This window comes from Mustela nigripes, chromosome 14 (assembly GCF_022355385.1).
Source record: "Mustela nigripes isolate SB6536 chromosome 14, MUSNIG.SB6536, whole genome shotgun sequence".
Lineage (NCBI taxonomy): Eukaryota > Metazoa > Chordata > Mammalia > Carnivora > Mustelidae > Mustela > Mustela nigripes.
In genome coordinates, this window is record NC_081570.1 from 25,043,908 (window position 1) to 25,059,677 (window position 15,770).

The 15,770-nt window shown below is 47.7% G+C and overlaps 1 protein-coding gene across 1 annotated transcript in view; it reads right to left on the reverse strand.

Annotated features, from left to right (window-relative positions):
* CSMD2 (CUB and Sushi multiple domains 2) overlaps window positions 1-15,770 on the reverse strand; it is a 611,427-nt gene that overhangs the window by 93,351 nt on the left and 502,306 nt on the right. The window contains exons 38-43 of the mRNA XM_059377195.1: window positions 15,254-15,372; window positions 14,665-14,734; window positions 12,674-12,790; window positions 9,606-9,815; window positions 3,990-4,178; window positions 1,345-1,522 (exon numbers count right to left, since the gene is read on the reverse strand). Of these exons, the coding sequence (XP_059233178.1) occupies window positions 1,345-1,522; window positions 3,990-4,178; window positions 9,606-9,815; window positions 12,674-12,790; window positions 14,665-14,734; window positions 15,254-15,372 (883 nt within the window). The remainder of the gene's footprint in view (window positions 1-1,344; window positions 1,523-3,989; window positions 4,179-9,605; window positions 9,816-12,673; window positions 12,791-14,664; window positions 14,735-15,253; window positions 15,373-15,770) is intronic.

The following is a 15,770-nucleotide window of genomic DNA, read 5'->3' on the forward strand; positions in this document are numbered from 1 at the left end:
GAAAGGGGAACCCTCCTACACTGTTGGTGGGAATGCAAGCTGGGTCATAGGGCAGTTCTATTTTCAACATTTTGAGGAACCTCCATGCTGTTTTCCAGAGTGGCTGCACCAGCTTGCATTCCCACCAACAGTGTAGGAGGGTTCCCCTTTCTCCGCATCCTCGCCAGCATCTGTCATTTCCTGACTTGTTGATTTTAGCCATTCTGACTGGTGTGAGGTGATATCTCATCGTTCACCTGATTCTTCACCAGCTTCTGTAATGGGCTCCCGGGGGTAACAGTCTCAGCTGAGAAGCAGGAGCCACTGGGCAGGTTCTCTCAGTCTGAGCAGCAGTAGGATGGGGTGAGGAAGACGGGCAGGAAGCTCATGCTGCTATCCAGGCCAGCCCCACTTCCTTGTCTCCACACAGAGACATACCCAGGTTGCCTTTCTAGGCAAAGTCTTTCTTTCCTGGAGATGTATCTAGTCCCTTCTATCTGTTTTTAATTACAGTCTTGTAAAGGAAACTAGAAATTAACCCAGGATAGTCTGATTACACTTATTCAGCCCTTGTAGTTTTGGGAAAAGATGCCCACTATCCCCTGCTGATTCCTAGAATGGCAATAACCCCTAAACAAAAGAATCCTTTAATTATACATTTGTCCAAAGATTCAGTGGTTTGGGAGGAGCTGTTTAGGAGACTACACTTACTGACTCGTAATTCATACTCCCATTGTAAAGTCACCCAAGATACTCTATCACTCAGAGCAGAACTGTCAGCTGGTAACCACTAGGCCCCATGTGGCTCTTTACCTGAATTAAAATTAAATAAAGTTTAAAAACCAGTTCCTCAGTCCCTCCAGTCACATTTAAGTACTCAGTGGCCACTTGTAGCCACGGGCTACTGTACTGGACAGCAGTTTGTTTCCATTACTGCACAACATTGTGTTGGACAATACTGGTTCAGAATGAGATGACCAGTGGGACTTCACAGAATTCTACCCCAAAACTCTTTCATTAGTCTGGGTAGCATATCTTAGGTAAATGTAGAATTTTGGTTTGGACTCTTGAAAAAATGAGAAAAGTTTATATCTACAACCATTCCTATTCACATACCCACCCACTGGTGCTCTGACCCCTAGTAGCACTCCGGGTTGGACCACTGTCCTCCCATCCCTCTCCCTTCAAGGAGCCACAGAGGGTAATTGAAACTGAGCCTTCATTTACTATGTTTATTCAAAAGTCAGGAAGCTGACCACCATTTACAACCATTCAGCTCTTGGTTTTCTGACAAAAAACTGAATAACCCAGTTTAGAACCCAGCTAATGCCCCTAATTGGCTGTCGATGTGGCAGCTGGCCCTACCAGACGGTGATGAAGTCTCCAGAGGGCTCTGTCTGCAGCAGGCTGAGGTTGAGGCGGATGCCATGACCAATGGGCACGGTGATCAGCCAGACACAGTCCTGAGAGCTGGAGTATGGACTGGGGAAGCCAGGGGAGTACACAGTGCCATTGGAAGAGGTGATATTCCCGCCACAGGGGACTGCCAGGGAGGGGACACAAACACAGATGAGTGTGGGAGATCGACCCCCCCACCCCAGAAAAAATTCCCTTATGACTCCCTTATGAAGTGCCAGCGCCCAGGACAAATTACCCTGTCCGAGGAGGTCAGGCGGGATCGGGAGAGGCGATGGGGCTGACGACTGTTCATTAGTTTCCTGCACCAGACCCTGCACACTCCCCATCTGGCCCCTGATCTTCAGTGCAGGTGACTCTGTTGGCCAGCCTCAACCCCCTGGCCCCCCTATTCTTCCTGTGGATGAGACCTGCCCAGAAGGAAGGATGCACTAAAGCTCTCCTCTCACCCTTCCTAGGAATGGGGTGGAGGACAGATATCACAGTCAGGGCTGTAGTACTATTGCTGGGATAAGCTATGAAATTATGAAACTATTTCTTTCTCTCATTTTATTTGCTCTAAGATTCTTAGCGTGGTAATTTTTTTTTAACTTTCTTTTTTTAAAAAGATTTTTAAGAAATTTTTTATTTATTTGACCAAGAACAAGAGCACACGAGAGAGAGCACACAAGCAGTGGGGAGGAGAGGGAGAGGGAGAGGGAGAAGCAGATTCCCCACTGAGCAGGGAGCCTGATGTGGGACTCGATCCCAAGACCTTGGGATCATGACCTGAGCTGAAGGCAGATGTTTAACCAACTGAGCCACCCAGGGCCCAGACTGGTACCTTTGGTATTAACCTAAGAGATAAGGATTCTGGTGATGAAGCTAAGGTTGGGTTCAAATCACGGCTAAACCATTTATTAACTAGATGACCTTAGACAAGAGTTTATTCTCTTCCTGCACCTGTAAAATGGAACTAAGAGCATCCCCCTTGAGAACTGTGGGGGGCCGTTAGGTGAACTGATGCATATAAAATGTCCAGCCTGGCATTTAGCTCACAAAGGCGGCATTTGTGGCCTAGATCTTATCCTCTCTCCCTATTTCTCTGTCCCCCAAAAGTGACACCCAATTTTAGGCTCACTCTGATCTAGGCTTTGGGTAAGGGGATGGAGAGGCCTTGAAGTCTCCATAATGTTACAATTTAGTCATCAGGGAGGGAAAAAAAAGGACAAACAAATAAACAAACAAAAAACCAACTCCGGTCCAGAATAATGAGTGCATTTGGCGGGCACAGGCAACAAGCAGTCATCTGGATGGGTGGCAGACCAGAGTGAAGAGAAAGAATCCAAATGCCTCCAGGCAGAAGGTAGGGTTCCCACGAATGCATATGCATCCTGAGAGGGGTCTGCAGGGACACACCATCCCTCCTATAAATACTGAATATCCACTCTGTGTCAGGGTCAGGCATAGCCTGGGGAGACCAAGGGGAGCAAGGGTACCAAGGCACGTGGTTTTGTTCACAGCCCACTCACTGGGATACAGGTAAGTCAACTGGCCTCCGTAGATGCCAGAGCAGGGGGGACATGTTGTCAACATGGAATGCCACAGGAGCGACGGGGGAGCCCCTCACCTGGTCTTTTGAGGGTAGGGAAGGATTCTTGGTGTTGGTCCCATTTAGACAAGGCTAAGTAGACAAGGCAAGAGAGAAGAGCGATGTTCCATAAGGGAGGGACAGTGTGTGCTAAGAACTAGACGCAAGAGAACATGGTGCCCTGGGACAGCTAAAGCACTTCAGCTTAGCTGGACCTAAAAATCTATGGAGTGGAGAATACCCGGAGGTATGCAGGCCCGGAGGGACATGGAGCGCTACACGAAGGGGTATGGAATTTGCCCCAAGGGAAATGGGGATGCCTTGCTGGTATCTGAGCAGGGGAGGGTCTGGAGTGTGTTGATGGCTTAAAGTCTCACACTGCCTACGCTGGGAAAAATGGATTGAGTAGCGCATGACCAAAGGCTGGGAGACCGGCGAGGAGCCTTGTCCAAGTGGTGGTGGGGATAAAGGCAGAGGCAGTGGATGGAGAGAAGTGGTTGCATCTGAAAGGTAATCAGGGTGTAGAATTATCAAGACTCGGTGAGTAAATCAGATAGACGAGAAGGAGGGGTGCCAAATAAGGGCCGAGTTACCAGGTGACTAGAGGTGCCCTTCACTAATGAGGACTTCCCATGCGCAAAGATGATGACTTTAATTTTGAGTATATTAGGATTTAGATGCCTCTGGATAAGTGAAGCTCTTTAGTAAGTATTGGATATACAGGTGCAGATCTCAGGAAAGAGATTAAGATTACAGCGTCTTCCCTTCTGATGGGTTGGCTCTTTCCAAGGGCTGAGTAGGTATTCCCTTGGCTGTGGCCAACTTCTCCTCCAGGTTCTCCCCAGCTTGGGCCCAGAGGTCTGTCCCCAGGACTCTTTCCCTGGATAGGGTGGGTCCCTTCCATATGAAAACAGGATGGACAAGGTTTGCCTAGACTCCCCGGCATGGGTGATTCCAGGGAGCATGGGAGTACTCTGAATCAGTCTCCTTAGGAAGAATCACCAGGGATGAGGGAGGGACATACCTTCACACCTGGGTAGAGGGTGGTCCCAGTTCCGGTTGGTGCCATGTTGACATGTGAGAACAGGGTGGCCAGTCAGTTGATATCCTGGGAGGCACTCAAAGGTCACTGATTGTCCAACATTATAGCCAGCTCCCCTCACAATGCCATTGGCAAAGGGCTCTGGGTCTGGGCACTCTTGAAGTTCATAGGCTGGAAGAGATCAGGAGAGAAGGTCACTTTATTCTCTCTGGACATTTTCTCCTCAATCAGACTATAGAAGCATCAGAGTCCACATAGTGTCAAGCACCAAGACTTGGACTCAGATGGACCCTTGTTATTTACCAGTTGTTGGCTCTGGGCTAGACATTTAACATTTCTATGCCTCAGGTTTCTTATTTAGAAAATTGTTACTGGGAGAATTAAGTGGGCCAATATATGCATAGCTCTTTGCGGAATCCTGGCACACAGTAAGAGCTCAATAAATGTTCCCTGTTATTACTGTCTCCGTGGGAAAAGGAGGCTCAAGGAAGACAAGGCTACGTTGAACCCTTGTTCGCTGAGCACCTGCTTGGGGCTGGGCAGTGACCTCAGTTCTTTCACATGGATCATCTCATTTAACCATAACAACCAGGTTCTAGATCACAGACACAGAAAGCAGTCAGGGAAGAACCTGAGTGGGGTCTTTCTGACTCTGAGAAATGATAGCCTTTCAAGACAGAGGAACTTGGTGGGAGTAAGCCAAGCCTGTGGCTGGGAGAGAAACTTTCCGGAGGGAATCAATGGATGAAAAAGAATGTGTGTGCCTGTAAGACAAGGAAGCCTCTCTAAAGGGCAAGAAAGCTGTTTCCGTGAGAATAGGTGAGCCCAGCTCAAAAAGGAGACGCCTTCATGGAAGTACTTGACGTGTCTGACAGAGAGAGGTCACTGAGGGGTTTGGGTTTGCTGAGCACGTGTACAGAGCACAGACTCTGATTAATCGGATCCACAGAAAAAAGAACAGCTGTGTAGCCAGAGTCGGGCCCATCCTACACAGGAAATTGGCAGTGGGGTAGACGGAGCATTCCGAGAGTGGAAATTCTCAGTGGGAGTTGAGATCAAATGAACGCTCCATGGAAGTGGATGCATTCATTATGTGTAATAACAATATAAATAACAGTGATCACGAAGCCGACATTTCCCAAGCCCGCCCTCTGGGACTGTGCCCGTGACTGTGTTGTGTATTTCCATTCACTGTCTCACTGCGGGAGGCCTCAGCAGGAGGAACCAGGCAGGTATCACTGGGAAATCAACAAGGTCACTGGGTGTGTCAAAAAAATCAAGCAGCTATGGCGGGAGCGGGCAGGCTGGTTGGCCAACGGAGACACGTGGCCCTTTCAGCAGCAGCGGTTTAGGCAATCTGGCAAATTAAGGTCTTAGTAGAAAAGCAGGGAACTGCCCAGGGAGCTGACTGAATGGATGGCCTAGGCCTCTAATGAGAAGCCTGGGGTGGGGGAAGCTGCGGACCCAGTGATGGTGAGTAGCCAGGAAAGAGTGGCTGCACATCAGAAGCCAGGAGCAGCCTGATGGAGAGTCCCTTATAGGACCCGTCTCATACAGAAGGAGCTGAGCTTTTAAGAAAAAGAGACATTTAAGGGAGAGTACCTGGACTGTTTTCAAACTGAGAAAAATCTCAGAGCCTGTTTACCGGACGAAGCTTCTAAGGGAAAAGGTGGGCCTATTGGCAGAGATGAACTCTAAAGGGCAGAATCATTAGCTTTCCTAAAGAAGGGCTCCTGGGTTTGTCCCAGACGGAGATGCTATGGTGGGAACAGATACAATTTTTAACAAAGTGCCACAATTGCAAATATTAATATTATTAAAATTATTAAAATATTCATATTATTAAAATACGAAAAATGATGCCTAACATTTTGGAACAATTATGTGTCTCATTTTGCTAAAAGTTCTTTATAATCATGATCTGAAAAGTTTTTTTCTTTTTTAAGATTTTATTTATTTATTTGACAGAGAGAGATCACAAGTAGGCAGAGAGGCAGGCAGAGAGAGAGGGGGAAGCAGACTCCCTGCTTGAGATCATGACCTGAGCCGAAGGCAGCAGCTTAACACACTGAGCCACCCAGGCGCCCGTGATCTGAAAAGTTTTAATGGTATAAAGTTAAGCCTATCCAACTGAGTGGCCCGGTAAGAGTGGCTTAAGCTGTTAGTAACAATTTTATGGGAATGTCTACCTGGGAAAAGAGAAGAGAACTCCATCCTAGGAAGTTCAGAGTGTCTAACGGAGGAATTCTGAGAAAAAGTAAGGAGTTGGATTTCCTCAGAGAAAGTTGTGGGACTGCAGGGAGATGGGCCTGCTCAATAGAAATGTCTCAGTGGGGACAGGTGGCCCTTTTGGAAACAGGTCTTTTCATAAAGGAAAACCTGGGGTGAGTGGTCAGAGCTTGTGTACAAGGTACAGCTCCGTAGGGCTAAGGAGGGTGTAAGTAGGCAAGTTGGGCAGGGAGAACTATTTGGGTCTGTCATACATTAGGAGGCCTCTGTGGGAGGATCTGGGTCTCTCACATTAGAGACAACCCAGTCCCAGGGGCGGGGACCACCACAGACGGAGAAGCCTAATGGAAGTCCAGGTCAAGCCTGAAGGGGAGCAGCTGCCCTGACACCAAGTGTGGGCTGATAGGCATCATTATGTCTGTGGAGCTCCAGCAGGCACCGAGGGAGCAGCTGGGCCAGTGACCTGAGGGAAACCTCAAGGGGAACACCTACCAAGTCATGAAGGTAAAATGTGAGTGGAAGGAGGTGGGCCCACCATAGAGTAGACACCTCTGGGCCTATTATATAGTTGGACCAACTCCTAATGTAGGTGTTGGGCATCTAAAGGCATATCTAGAACTCTGCTGCCCTTGGGCCTAGCTTCCCCCATCAAGGGAACATCCTCAAAGGAGGAGTGGGCCTCTGAACATGTGAAGCTCCAGCGTGAGTAATGGGCACGTCACAGAGAGGATGGCTGGCCCATGGTGTTGGCCTGTGTCTTGGAAGCCTCAGTGAGTGTGAGAGGGGCTGAGCTCAAGACCAGGGCTCTGTGGAAGTAGGTAGGTCGCTTCTACAGGGAGAAGTCAGTGAAGTCCAAGGGACTCAGGGGGACAATTCTTATAGGGACAAGTTGGCATATCACATGGGAAAACCATGAGTTTCTGTTCCCATCACATGGACTCAGGGGGCAGGGCTGTGCCCATCATAGAGGTGAGGGCACAGTGTATGTGGGTAGGCCCCCAAGAAGCTGCCTCTGCCACTATGGTGGTGTCATCAGTACTTGGATTTATCCAATAGGAGAAGCCATGGGGAGAGCATGTGGGCCTGTCAGAGGTGCTGTGAGTTGAATTGTGGCCCCTGCCCAAATTCATACGTTGAAGTCCTAACTCCTAGTACCTCAGAATGTGACCTTATTTAGAGAGAGGATCTTTGTCATTTCACCTTAATTTAAATGAGGTCATTAGGGAGGGCCTTAATCCAATTCGACTGGTGTCCTTATAAAAAGGGCAAACTTGGAGACATAACAAGGATTTGAAGCCAGAGATGGGGGTGATGTTTCTATAAGCCAAGGAAATCCAGACTGCCAGTAAACTGCCAGAAGTGAGAACAGACTCTCCCTCACAGCCCTCAGAAGGAGGTCAACCCTACTGACACCCTGATTTTGGGACTTCAGCCTCCAGAACGGTGAGAGAAGAAATGTGTGCTGTTTAAGCCCTCCAGTCCATGGTACTTGGTTACCACAGCCCTAGCAAACTAAGATACAGGAGAAGCCTGAGAGAGGCTTGCATCTGCCTCAGCAGGAAATGTTGACCACATATGTGGGCCTGAGTCTCTCCTGTGACAAAACATGGCCATCTGATGTATCATGATGCATCTGACAGCCCACACCACCCGCTGAAACTGTGTGTGCTTAATAGGCACGAACACTTTTGGTTAGGGCTGGCCTCTGTGACAAGCCCACAGACTGCGTCACTGGGTGAGGCAGCTTTGTTACTATCAGGAAGGAGCCAGCACTCTCTGGTAAAAGCACTGCTTCTCCCTGCCGCTTCACTGGCGTGAGAGGCCCAGCTCCTCCTCCTGAGGTGACCCAGGTCAGGGCAAGCCCAGCCAGACCGGCCGAAGCTCCTTCTGAGGAGGCAGTGCCCATGTAACTGGTCCAACGGTGCCTACCTCGTAGAATAACCCTTGAAGGCTTTCCCTAAATGACAAACCAAAATCCAGTATTCACCTCTGACAAGGGATGAAAAAAGCCAAGTATCAGAGCATTATGTAAATAGAGCATTCTATAGATTTATATAGGAAACACAACCAAAAATTTCATGAAACATTATATATCCTCACAGATACCTATAACATATGTATATTAACATGTGGAAAAAGACCGGGAAAGATCATGTTAAAGCAACAGTGTTTACTTCTGGGAAATAAGCCTGGTTTGGAAGCTGTAGACAGAGAAAGCTTGGCCTTACCTGTAATGCTTTGATTTCTTCCTTCCCTTTGTCCTTCCTCCCTCCTTCCCTCCCCCTCTTTCTTTCTTTTTAACAAGGTGAGTGTGTTTGTGAATATAATCAAAACTTCACTTTAAAAAAGAAAATTGCAAAAGCAGTATTTTTAGCACGATACAATTTTGGTTAACATATAATAATAGAATTACATTAACATACATACAGAAAAAATGGGGAAAACAAACTTAGAAGTTGGTCATCTCTGCATAAGGTGGGGTTGGAGATGGGATTATGGGAAAATTTTGACTTTCTATGATGTACTCACAAAAACATCTATAATGATTTAATTTTTTATTAGCATGTATTAGATTGGAAAAAAGTCCAAAATTATGAAAAAAAAAGTTGGTGGAAGAATCTGGAAAAAGAGTTTAGCATAAATGGTTCAGTCAGTCACAGTAGGGAGGCATCCGAGGGAGATGTTGGGCCTACCTAGGGCCACGGCATAGAGTGGCACAGATCGGGAATAATCTGCATAGCCCCAGGTGATGGCCCCTCACACAGGAGAAGGGAATGGATTGGGCTTGTTCCAGGGAAAGCGTGCCAGGAGGAGGGGGTCCTATCACAGGATTTCACCTCAGCAAGGCAGAGCCCCAGTGAGCATAGTCAGGAAACCCTGTGTGGGAGTTAATGGACTTATCTCATTGTGAAGGCTCAAGGGGCACTCCTGGGTTGTTACCAGAATCCTCCATCATGAGATAAAAGGAGCTTTGCTGAGGATAATTTGGGCCTGACACTTAGAGGAGGATTCAGAGAGACTAAGTAAGCCTATCAAGGCTGAGGGGAAGTGGCCATCTGGCCACTCAGGGATGTCCTATGGGAACGTTCAGGGAAAATTGTTGGCAGCTGGATCTGGACAGAAGGCCGATGGTGCTGTCGGGCCTTAATCCTGGAAAAACCTTGTCAAGGGGGTTAGATATCTTCATGGGGCCGGAGAGATATGCCACCAAAGGGGAGCCTGCATCTATAGGCCTGCCCACCACCCCTCAGCCCTCCCTGTGTTCTCTCTCCCCCTAAGTAGAAGGCTGGGAATACAGTGGATGTGGGTAAGAGAAGAGGATGGGCAGGAGGGGATGTGCAGAAGGCTACGGGCACTCTGGGTCCTTACCCTGATACTCCAGCTTGAATCCTGGCCTGTTCTGGGAGTGGTCGCTGTGGAAATACAGAGTGGTCTCGTGGGATGTAGAGAGTAGGGAGCCTGGAAGCTCGCTACCACTGAATCTGCCCATCATGCGGCTGGTCTCGTAGGGGCCATTCCGGATCTCTATGAAGTCATGGTTGGGCTCGGTGGAGAAGTTCAGGAACTGGATGTGAGCCCCTGGGAGCAAGATAGAGGCAGACAGTGCCCAAAGCAATAGAGTCCTGCTTCAAACATGTGGCCTCATGGAAGCCTTTCCTGCCAGACCTCATGCATCCCTACTACTGGCTTCCCCCTCAACTGAGATTGCCAGAACATAGTTTGGGGAGACACCATCCAGTCCAGTCTTTTGTCTTGATGCAGGATTGAACTTAAAAATACACTATTTGCTCAGAATGAAGGGCATCGATCATTCCAGAGCTCTGTTCCGAGTCCATTTTATTTTACTGAAAACAAAGCTCAGGGCTAACAATTGATTTGTAGTTCCTAGCCCTACTAGCAATACAAAGATAACTTTGCTAAAATAAACTTTTTACTTAAAAATATCACCACTTAAAAATAACTATACCTAATCAAAAGACATGAACTTCAGTACTGGTATCTTCTAGAATACTTACGATAATTCAGAAATTAGAAAAATACATTGTCAGTGAAGTTTATGCTTTGGGATCTTACTGGATTAATCAAGATCTCCTAACAACCCAATAGGTTAAATGGATCTGATTAAGCCCTTAACTTACATAGTGATATACTCTGAAGAATGGAGATGGGAAGATTGATATTTGTTTATAGCTGAGACGTCCCTAAATTATATTGAGGAAATGTATTTATTGTGCATAAGAAAATATCCATTATGTTGATTGTGAAAACCTAGTTGCAAAGTAGTATGTACTATATAATTCTAATTTTGGTACTAAAAACCCAGAAGAATGTTCATTGATATGAATATCAGATTCACTAATAATATTTACTGAGGATTTGCTGTGCATCAGGGCTGTGATAGGCACTGCTCAGGGATGAACAATATCTATCAGGCCCTTGTCTTCACAGGGGTTACATTTGATTGGTGACGACTAAGCTATAAGTATTATCTCTGCATAGTGGGGTTACAGATGGACTTTAACCTTTTAAACATTTATCACCTGTAGCTTCTAATTTACATAAATGGAGACATAGGTGTGATTTTTTTTGCATCTAATTAAATAAATTTTTATTTAAAATTATTAAAAATTAAAGATTTGATTTACAACATTGAAGACCCTTCATATCTCCTGCTCTCTCCCATTTGAGGGTCACTCATGGATCGGGAAGATACTTTTCCAGTTCATGGTTTTAGATTCTTAAATATATGTTTGATTTGTTTGTCTCAAACATGTACATTCACGTTGTTATACTGCACAGGAGGTTTTATAAGCTTTTTTATTCAATATTGTGCTTTTCAAGGTCTATAATTTTATTTTATGAATTATCCAACCACACTATTCACTACCCTATTAATGAACATGCAGATCACATTTCCAAATCACTGATAATTGTGCAGTGAACACTTTAGGACATGCGGTCTACAGCCTACGCATCATCCCAGCACCGTGGGCAGCGTGTTCATCAAAGGGGCTCTTCCGGGATGCCAGATTTCTGAATTGAATGGGTGGGGAAAGGCGTGGGCTTCACTACTGCCATCTGGTGGTAACATCTTGTAAATGCAGATGTTCTGTACACACTGAAACCAGGTGCCATGCTCAGGTCCTCACTGGAGTCCAACATTCACTTGAAAGCAAGGACTTCTGTGATTGCACCCTGCAGAGGGCTTGTTCTCCAGAGGCTGAATAAGCACCCAGGCCTTAGAGTTAGAGAGCTCTGGTGGCTGAACATCAGGACTAACAAGAACAGTGATGTACCTCCCACTTAAACTTCTGATTTCCTTTGGATGTTGTGCTCCCTCCAACTCTCCATCTCTATCTGTCTCTCTCTATCTCTATTGCTCTATCATCTGATATTCTTGTGGTCCATGCCTGGGTGCAGGGCTATGGGGTCTCCTAGCTCCTCTTCCCTCAATCTCTAAAATCTGGAGTTCCCCAAGGCTGCCAAAGCGCTCATCATTTTGTACCCTGATTACGTACCCCCAGGTTCCTCCAGAAGATGGTACAAAGTATGAGACTCCATCCTCTGAAAGGTCACCAACTCCTCTCCTTCCCTCAGAATAGATTTAAAGCAGGCCAGTTCAGTCCCTTTCTCCTGAAAGCCCCTTCTCTATCAGAAGACCCAGTCTTGGCTGAATAGTTCAGAATAAAAAGAGGTGGTTTTCATTCCTGAGGTCATAGACTGGGAGACCACAGGCCTGTGCAGGAGCCATCCCCACAGGACGTTCTGTCCCTGGGAGCAGGGAGGTGACTCAGGCAAGATGACCCATCAGCTCCACATCACCACAGAGCTTTTATCTCTTCAACAGAGATGTTGGGGTTAAATTATATCCCCAGTCAGGAATGAATCATCAGCAATTAAATTTTGTACCCAGACTGATGTCCTCCACACCCCACCAACCCCCATGCCTGGCATACTCCATCTACACACACACACACACACACACACACACACACACACACACGCCAAAACTCCCACTCTTTAATACCAGCCAGAATGTGCATATAAAGAATGCAAAGTCTATATCATATTGACCTTGGCTATATAATTTAATTAGTATGAGAAATTGGATATTGAAGTTAAAAGCACAATTTGAGGTCCAGTCTCTGTTAAAGACTTTTTAAATTCTTTTTCAGCCACTCCTGAGTAATTTCTCATTCTGCAGTCCTGAATTTTAGCTCATTACTCAGATAATAATAATAATAATGGCAATCTTTCAGATTTTCCCTATATTTTATGTTCCCAAAGTGTTCATTCCTAGCATCCTTAACTGGTCTTCACAATTGTACCAGAGGTCAACAGATGAGGAAGATGAGGAAGTAGAGAGGTGGGGTGCTCTACTACCTTGGTCAAAGTCATAATGAAGGGTCACCAAGGGCCTGGGTGTGCAGACTTACCAAAGCCCACGGGGAGTGCTATCTTCCAGGAACAGTCCATGTTGCTGGGGTAGTTGCCGGGGAAGCCGGGGCTCAGGATCACCCCCTCCATCTCTTCCACTGTGCCCCCACACTGTGCTGTGACAATGAGGACAGCATGGAGGAGGGTATGGGGTCATGCCAGTGTTTGGGTGCTCCCTTACAGCAGCAGTTTCTGATCCCTTCCCAAGTCATGAACCCCTCTGAGAATCCAAAGGAAGCAACAGTAATTTCCCCTAAATGACTACACACACAGGCAAGATTGAACAAATTTAAGTTCAGGAAGGCACTGCCCAGCCGGCCACAAACCCGGGTTAGGACTCTTGACCTAGAGCTGGCCCTCTGCAGGTTAGTCCCCTTAGTAAGGTCATGCAGCAGCACTGGTCTGCTCCAAGAGGAGTGTGACCATTCTTACGCTATGCCTCAAATCTCTATCACTGTCCAATCAATTCTTCCAAGACTCAAAAGAAAGGCTGAAGGGAGGGGACTGTCATGCACAGAGTCCCCACTTTGTGCCAGGCTCCATGCCGGGCTCTGTGCAAACACTCATCCCATAGGGTTGGTTGGCTCACAGATGAGCCTACCAGGGGCCCACACTTGCTCTCTGTTCATCCTCAGCCAAAGTGACTGTGATTAGTGTTCCATGGGGAGCCAACCATGAGGGGTTAGGGCCACTGACACTCCAGCTGAGGTGATGTCAGAGTCACCTAAGATACAGGGCTAGAGCATGAATACAGCCTGGTCAGTGGACATCAATTCTTTTCTTTTGCAGGAAATGGTTGTGGGAGCTGCAAGGAATTAGCTAGTTAAGGAAACCAGAGAAGGAGGGGGAGGGGGGATCTGCAGGGTCCAAATGAAGACCTCTGGGGAGAGGGCGACAAACAGAACCATGCCTGGGTTCAGAGTGGCCGGGGGGAGGGGGGGCTCTGGCACTGACTGTCAAGGTCACCATCCCAACTCTTTCACTTCCTATGTGACTTTGGGCCAGTCTAAACCCCTCCAAACCTCAGTTTCCCCCACCTATAAAATGGAGCTGACCGCAGGACCTACATCATGGGGTGGTCCTTACGTTACAGCAGAAGGGCCTTCAAGTCACTTAGAACAGGGGCTGATGCACACAGTAATTGGGTGACAGACACTCTATTAGCGGTAGCTGCTGTTAACAGGAGTGGTTTCCTCCGCAAGAACTTCGTAATATGGAGTGGGAATGGGCGGAGTGCTTCAGTCTGCCCAGACACATTTCTGGCTACAGAGCAGGCAACCACACCCTGCCCAGTGGTGAGATCCCAGCAGGGAAATGCCATTATGACTAAGGGATGCTCCCTCCCCGCTCATTTTGCTTCTTATCCCAAGATCAGCCTTGATTTGTACTTTACAGTTGGCGGGGCATCAGAGAAAAGTATGGTTCCATCCCCGATGGTGCCAATCACTTTTTAATCCTTAAAAGCCTTAGTTTTCCCATTTGCAAAAATGAGGGCAACGATACCTCCCCTGAAGAGCTGCTGTGAAGAAACAGGTAGGCCATGACTTGCATACAGTAGACACTCAATAAGTGTTATGTCCTCCCTCCCCAACCCAACCAAGCTAGGCCCTTGTTTCACCAGTAACCCGCCCCCTTTTCTCTAGTGGCAGATTTTATCCACCTGTCCCATGAAAAGTCACAGGGGAAGGCTTCAATTGCCCAGAGTTTCCATCGGGGCTTTGGTCAATTATCTGGAATCAGGATGGTCATCGTAATGTTTTCAAACAGGTAAGCCTCTTGTGATACCTCATTTGATGGGCGAAGGTCTGCAGAAGTCACGACCAGCTTGTGTGACAGCCACAAGGCAGCCTACAACGACTCTTTTTCCAAGAGATCCGGGACACCAAACTGTCCTTTGATCTGAGCTTGATCTCCATGAGATGTCACTGAACCCAGATCTCTGGCAGGAACGGGTATTATGAATGGACTGAGAAGATTGGGGCTCTCTTACCAATACAGAGCGGCGGAGGGTAGTTCCAGCGGCGCACAGTTCCGGGCATGCAGGAGATGTGGGCGTGGCCCTGGAGGGATCAGGAACAGGGGTGGGCTCATTGCCCCCAGGGGCACAATTGCATGTACAACCCAGAACAGGGGGTTTGTTCAGGGGCCTTGTGTTGAGCAACAAGATACACAAAGATCCACGAACCCTCTGTGGGGTGGGATGAGGCAGAGGGAGAGAGACTTTGGGGAAGGATGCTTATTAACAGCCATTACTAAGGAATTCTCATTACTAAAGTTTCCTTGTGAGACTTCTTTAATTACTAGATTCCCTCCTGGCCTTCAAAGAAAGATTTAATTTTCCTGGAGTCTAATCAAACTGAAACTTTGCAGGAGCCCATTCTGAGGCTGGCTGATGCAAACACGCCCAAGTCAGCAAAGCTTGTCTTTTGCATGAACAGCTCTGGGAAAGGACAGTGGTCCCTGGGGAACCCGAGGGGCTGCTCCCTGTTCTTCAGTGACTGCAGCTCAACTGGCGAGAGGCTGGTCAAGCACATCTCAGGGGCCTCCTGCTTCCTGCCCGCGGTGTCGAGGGGAGGTACCTGGAGGGCATATCCTGGCTCGCACTGGAAAGAGACCACATCGTTCACCAGGTAGCGCTCGCCAGTCTTCACCCCGTTACTGGGCACAGCCGGTTCTGGACAGCTGCTCAGGCCCACCGCTAGATGAGACAGAGACAAAGAGAAAGGAGGAGGGACAAGCCCAGCAGGTCAGTGCACCAGTAGGCAGAGGATAATGCTGGCAGCGGGGAGGAGATGGGGCTCCAATCTGTACTTTCTTTGCCCTCTGCCTAGAGACCAGTGCTTCCTAATCCTCTTGCCCTCCGAGCACACAGAAAGTCAGAATATTTGTCCAGCACAGAGGATCAATAGACCAATGCTCTCTGGGGTGGGTGGCCATCAGGCAGGTCATGTACCTGCCCCCTGAGGTCAGCAGAAGGACTCTGGAGCTAGGGGGATGCCCAGCTCCAAACACCCAGACCTCTCTACTCAGCTTCTCCTGCACCATTCCCAGACCCTCAACTTCCCTTCATTTTCCTTGTCTTAAGAGGACAATTCT